The 6,711-nt window shown below is 37.6% G+C and overlaps 1 protein-coding gene across 1 annotated transcript in view; it reads left to right on the forward strand.

Moving 5' to 3' along the window:
* Positions 1 to 3,594, forward strand: part of LOC115144395 (bone morphogenetic protein 5-like) — a 36,425-nt gene extending 32,831 nt beyond the window's left edge. Inside the window, exons 5-7 of the mRNA XM_029685419.2 lie at positions 491 to 567; positions 976 to 1,086; positions 1,300 to 3,594. Of these exons, the coding sequence (XP_029541279.1) occupies positions 491 to 567; positions 976 to 1,086; positions 1,300 to 1,449 (338 nt within the window). The 3' untranslated portion in view covers positions 1,450 to 3,594. The remainder of the gene's footprint in view (positions 1 to 490; positions 568 to 975; positions 1,087 to 1,299) is intronic.
* The last annotated feature ends 3,117 nt before the right edge of the window (positions 3,595 to 6,711 follow it).

Genomic DNA, 6,711 nt, shown 5'->3' on the forward strand with positions numbered 1-6,711 from the left:
CTATAGATCCATATAAAACACATAGCTTTTCAAAATAATTAACCTACCTGCTGAATATTTTACCCTTCCTTCAACTCAGGATGGTCCATGGATATTAACATGTAATGCTCACCTTAAATAAATACTCTAGCTAAAGTACACAAAACGTCCCCAATGACCCTCAATAAATTAGTTTAATTTGGCTGTCATTTTATAGAAGTCTATGTGCACTTGCTTCAGCTCCACAGCTGTTTAGAACTGATATGGTTCAGTGCGTTAGGGACACCCAGTCAACACCCTTTCAGTGGCCGCTTTACTGTAATAACTAGAAATGAGTTGGTGCTGCCATTTGCTGTTAACAGTTTGTTAACATTTCACTAATAATTTTCTAGTTTCCTATTGTCCAAAATAATAATAGTGCTCACAGGTGCTCAATAAAATAAAATAAAAGCCTAATGATGCATGAAAAACCGTTAAACTTGCAGATTCATTTAATGTTTCTTGTTTTCAGATCATAACACCAGTGAACAGAAACAAGCCTGCAAGAAGCATGAACTTTACGTCAGCTTCCGAGACTTAGGATGGCAGGTAAGAAAGATGGAATACCATTTCAACCTTACCATGTCTATTCTACACTGTCATAAGCATGTCAGAGCAGAAGGCACACAGCCCAATTTTTTGTCTTCTCCAATAATTGGTCTTCTGACCAATAACATCAGCTCTTTTTCATGGCTGATTTGATTGGTCAAAAGACCAATTAGTAAAACAACATTTCAGAATCATAACATGTGTGTTACATGTGTGTTACAAATATGTGTGTGTTTGTAAAAACACCTATTTTAGTTTCAACACTGTTATTTAGGGTATTCAATGCAGTGCACGATAAACAGACAGATGACTGACTAAAGAAAACACATGAAGTGTGAATGAAGTGTCTTCAATATTCAATGAGGAGCACGTTGAGGCTTATTTAGTCTTTTTTAATTCTATTTGAAGGACTGGATTATTGCACCTGAAGGCTATGCTGCTTTTTACTGCGATGGGGAATGTTCTTTTCCACTCAATGCACATATGAATGCGACAAATCACGCCATTGTGCAAACTCTGGTAAGTGCAAAGCCTCAAAAGTGACTTATTTGAATTCATATTGAATTTCTTTAACAATATGGTGATATTTATTCCCTCACCATATAGATTTTATGAGCTTCTCAAACTGCTGCTTTGATGCTATCTCCTTTCTATACTCAGTCCTTTCTTTCTTTCTTTCTTTCAGTCATTTTCATTTATATTTTACTCGGTCCTTTCTGTTCACTTCCACAGGTCCATCTGATGTTCCCTGACAATGTGCCAAAGCCATGCTGTGCACCGACCAAGCTGAACGCTATATCTGTGCTTTACTTTGATGACAGCTCAAATGTCATCCTCAAGAAATACAGAAACATGGTCGTCAGGTCATGTGGTTGCCATTAACGGGCAAGCAGCGTTATATTTCACATATGTGGTATTGCTGGAAAAAGTACAATATCGATTTAGATAGGTTGGAGGTGTGATGTACAGTATTATGTATATATTAGTTGTATTAACTTATTTATTTCCCCTATTTTTGAGGAAACACTCAACATTGTACAATGAATATGACTTAGAATATGAAATTAGAGTGCATGTATATTAGACATGACTTGGCACTCTCTCCTATAGGCCATAGCAAACATATAGGTACAGCAGGTATGTTGTTATAGTTGTAGGATTTTGTTGTACATCTTCGCAAAAGGAAACTTCTCGATCCAATATGGATCTATTGGACGTATTGTTATTGAATACGGTTCAACTAAGTATACACATTTTACCAACATGGTTCTTCGGCTGTCCCCATAGGAGAACCATTTGAAGAGACCCTTTTCTTCCCAGGTAGAACCTTTTGGGGTTCCATATAGAAGCCTTTCCACATACGGTTCTACATTGAACCCAAAATGGTGCTTCTATGGGGACGGCGGAAGAACCGTTTTGGAACCCGTTTTCTAAGAGTGTAAAGCACTGTTTTTCAAACTGTTACATTAGGTTTCATTTTCAAACCATTGTTTTAAACCATTCTAACCACTCAAAAAAGATTTACAAGATGCTGCTACAGTAAAATGAGGTCAAAACTTATGACATCGCAGTTGAAAATAGTTTGCGTAGCTACAGTATCTTACCTAGAAATAGTGTCAATTATTGCATCGACATTGTATTATGAAGCACATTATAACCTATACTAGCCTATGCAACTTGCAAAAAAATGTATTTGATTTATCCATCAGACGTGTTAAAGCAGAATCCGTATTGATGTCATTGACTGAGTAAGAGCCTGGCACAACATAAATCACATTAAAGGTATGCCGTAAAAGAGCAAAGGAAGTATTTCAAATAGGTCCCCTTGAATAACACTCTGAGTTTTTTCTCCAGGCTTGAAGTTAATCATATTTACACTGTGCACAGGCTTCAGTCTATCATGAAAATGGGTTTGGAAAAACGTGTGGTTGTTTATATGGTATCCTTAGACTTCTGGCTATAAAATATATGTATATATCATGTTTTATATCAAATAAGTTCTGCTGAAAGGTACTTCCTCTATGCCAGAGTATCCCATAGCTACATTCTGTTGAATACATATTTCCAGGTCATTCACTGAAAAAACATGAGGACTGGCCTGCTATATTCTCAGACCCTTGAAATGTCATAGTTCAATAATAGTAGGGATATATGAAAATTAGGCAAAAGTTGTGCAGTAGCTCTCTTAAAAGTACTTTATGGCCAGTATATATTTTCATATTTTACATATTCAATACGTAATGGATGAAACATCCCTAACATGCTGACTAGACCGGCCACGTTGTGTGCGCGAGTGTTGCAAAATAAATGTACACATCATGTACACGTTATTCAATCATTTCATCCAAACTGCTTGCATGTTTCAACGATCGTCTGCGTAGCCAGAACTTGGTTCCATGTCCTGCCTCTCCCATCTACTCTTTTGTTTTCATGACCATACTAAACCACACGGGTGATTGAATAATTAACAAGGAGAGATTAATCAAAGAAAACTGACAAACTGACAACAAAATTAATTGTCGGAGTAGAGGACACACAATTTTGTATGACTCAAAGAAAATTCTACAAAGATCCAGCAAAAAAATAGGACCATTAGCATTTCAGATAAAATAGCAAGCCAATGTTTATCTCCCAGGACAAATTATCTAGCAACAGCAAGCTAGCTAAATGTCCATGAATGTTTCATTTGTGTTTCATCTTGTCCACAAATTAATATAGTTGGTTCACAGTTGGTTTTGGCATTTTAACCTGCGTGTCATGAACGCATATGGCGGAGATAAACTAAATCAAAATGCACACGATGGCGCACGCATGCATGCTTGGGACAGGTTTGGTCAAGGTGTGAGAAAATACATTGTTTGCCCAATTGTGGTTATATCACTGTTATTTTTGTATTATTATGGATGTTATATTATTATTGTCATGTTGTTATGCTTCATAGTAATTTGAGTAATATATGTTTGGGAAAAATACAGGTTACTGTATTGTTAGTGTTGTTTACATATTATTAAATGATCTTGTTGAAAATATTGCTTCCAAATACTTTCAATTTATTATTAACTCAACCAATACATATTAAAAAATAAACAGACAATTTACATCCCTTAATTAAAAGATGTTCAGTTTAAACATGAAAATAACCATTTTCCCCACCCCCAAAGGCTTAAAACACCAATCCCACCTTAAAGAAACTCCATTGACAAACACTCTCTTTTGTCCTCCAGCTGCAGGCCTTCAGGTTTTTCAAATCCAAGTTGTCTTCGTGTATTAGTGTTTGGAATTCTATGGATGTTTTATGCACTGTTGCCGGACTACCGTCTGAGATTTATAAATGTTTGACAAGTATGATATAAACATAGGGGTCCACCCAGGGAGCCTGTACATCTGCTGCGTAGTGACAGACTGCTAGTGTTTAGTTGTTTTGTGAGCTTCAGCAGAGCTCTCTCCTGACTCCTGACAGGGAGGATTACACCATCATATTGTTGCTGTGTGCGGTGATCTATAGTCACTAGGCACCAAAGAGGCATCCCTCCTATTTTGGAGAATATAAAATAAATGTACGGGTTAGACCATACATTGACCAAATGTTCTACTGCTACATTATTGTTTAATGCAAAGTATATGAGTAGCATCAGGGTTTGAATTACGGTGGTGTGATCACAATGGTTGTAAGGCTTTTTTCATCTCTGCTAGCACTTAATCATGATTCCCGCCAAGCAGCTGTTGGTAAAGCACCGTTGTGCATGGGGTTTCCATAGAGAAAAGACCTTTTTAATCAACTAGCTAGGAAATCCACGCTATTAGAACGACAACTGCCAAGAGGGAGAATATCTAAATGGATTCAGTTTTCTCTGTGACACACAAACACTTTGGAGACACAATTCAGTTCAAGACAGTTCTACTTACTTTTTTGACCACTGACATTGCGTCCTATCCTTCGAGATAAAAAGAGAAGCAATGCTATTTGCCATAGTTGCTATTCCAGCTCCCACTTGGCTCAAATGGGATGAAGAACAGATAGTTAACCATTGAGGAATTTGTCCCTAATAACCACTAACACACCAAGAGTAGGATTCAGTCAAACTTCTTGTTTATGCAATATACATAAACAGTAGCGGTGCATGGGTAAAATCACTGAGGAAGCCAGGCCAGGAAAAACCCATATTACAACCTTTTTGTTGTGATATTTGCATTGTTTGCTCTATAACCTGTAATGCCTTGCCACTGTGACATATAGGCCTAAGGCCCAGACAATAAGAAGACAGTGGCAGAATAAATTCAACTACACCTTTGTTTCATTACAAAACCAGGGAGCAACATGTGTCCTGTGAAGTCCACAAAGCATACGAACAGTTACATCACCTACAGCATAGTCAAGCAAGTTCATGTTTCCAACATTTTCGAACTACTAAATAACTGATGATTTAGAACCACGGAGAGTTACCACAATATATATTTTCCTAGACTACCGAGCTCAAATGCTTGCTCACTAGCCTGACTTCCTTTCATGGGCAATGATGAGCCAGTTAGTTAATGTTAGCCTACTACATATAGCAGCATATTGAACTACCATCCTCAGGCCATGGGCACAATATGAATTAATGGTTGGATCAGAATCGATGTTATAATCATTGGCCAGTATGGATAATTAAGTCCAAATCCGTGTCTCCATCCATGGCTAATTTCACAGTTGAGCTCACTCAGTTTAGCTCAATGTTGATTGGCTTTTATTACTTTTATGTTTTTATCAACAGAGGCCAAATGCTCTCTGGCTTCCTTTGCATTCAATTCTGCGGGCGGCAACAATGTCATACTCTTTTTGACCAGACAGCATGGGCTACATATACAGAGACAGAGAGAGGGGCACTGTTTCGCTTGCGCAGATGCTTTCTCCGGTGAGATACATTGAGTCTCTTGCGAATGGAATCAAAATTATGAAACACAGAGAGACGAAATATACATTATTTTATATAGTTTTTTTACGTTCATTTTTGGGGGAAGCCTGTGTTCCCTTGGCATCCATGAATAAACGCCACTGTACATAAAGTTTAAAGAAAATGTTTATAGAGTAGCCTAGCAACAGGGAGCCTAGCAGTTAGAGAGGCGAGCAAGCAACCGGAGGGTTGCAAGATTGAATCCCGGGTCTGATGGGAAAAATCTGTCGGGAAGTGAGCTGGCAACCGGAGGGTTGCTGGTATCAAATCATAGATGCCATTGCATGCCGTTGTGCCCTTGAGCAAGGCACTTAAATACCAACAACAACTACTCCACGACAACAACAACAGCCCCCCGCACCAACCTTTCCAACCTGTGTATGTGTGTCTTTCTTCCATTGCATCTTGCGTGTACAAATAAATAAATAAATAATATTGTGTACAATATTGTGTACAAATACAGTGATCTTGTGTATGAATAAGGTGATCTTGTGTATGAATAAAGTGATCTTGTGTATGAATAAAGTGATCTTGTGTATGAATAAAGTGATCTTGTGTATGAATAAAGTGATCTTGTGTATGAATAAGGTGATCTTGTGTATGAATAAAGTGATCTTGTGTATGAATAAAGTGATCTTGTGTATGAATAAGGTGATCTTGTGTATGAATAAAGTGATCTTGTGTATGAATAAAGTGATCTTGTGTATGAATAAAGTGATCTTGTGTATGAATAAGGTGATCTTGTGTATGAATAAAGTGATCTTGTGTATGAATAAGGTGATCTTGTGTATGAATAAGGTGATCTTGTGTATGAATAAAGTGATCTTGTGTATGAATAAGGTGATCATGTGTATGAAAAAAGTGATATTAACCTACTTCTCACACACATTCTATTCTGAAAGCTGTAAGCATCTACCTATGAAATGAGCAGGCTTAAGTCGAATCAGAAGAAGGTTCTATCAACAGGAGCATGCGCTGTCCTAACTAATGCAATATCTCACCATAGCAGCTCATTTATGAAATGAGAGCAGGGACCTGGGATGAATAGCTCTTGCATTCACCCCTGGTCTAACAAATCAGTCCAAGTAGGGCTTCCTGAAGTCCTTTGGTTGCCCAGGGATGTACAGTACACTTGGAAAGGTAGATAACCAAAGGGATTAGGTTAAAGATGAATATTTATTGCCACAACTGTATTGACCTTCACCAAACA

The sequence above is a fragment of the Oncorhynchus nerka genome, linkage group LG16 (genome assembly GCF_034236695.1).
Source record: "Oncorhynchus nerka isolate Pitt River linkage group LG16, Oner_Uvic_2.0, whole genome shotgun sequence".
NCBI lineage: Eukaryota > Metazoa > Chordata > Actinopteri > Salmoniformes > Salmonidae > Oncorhynchus > Oncorhynchus nerka.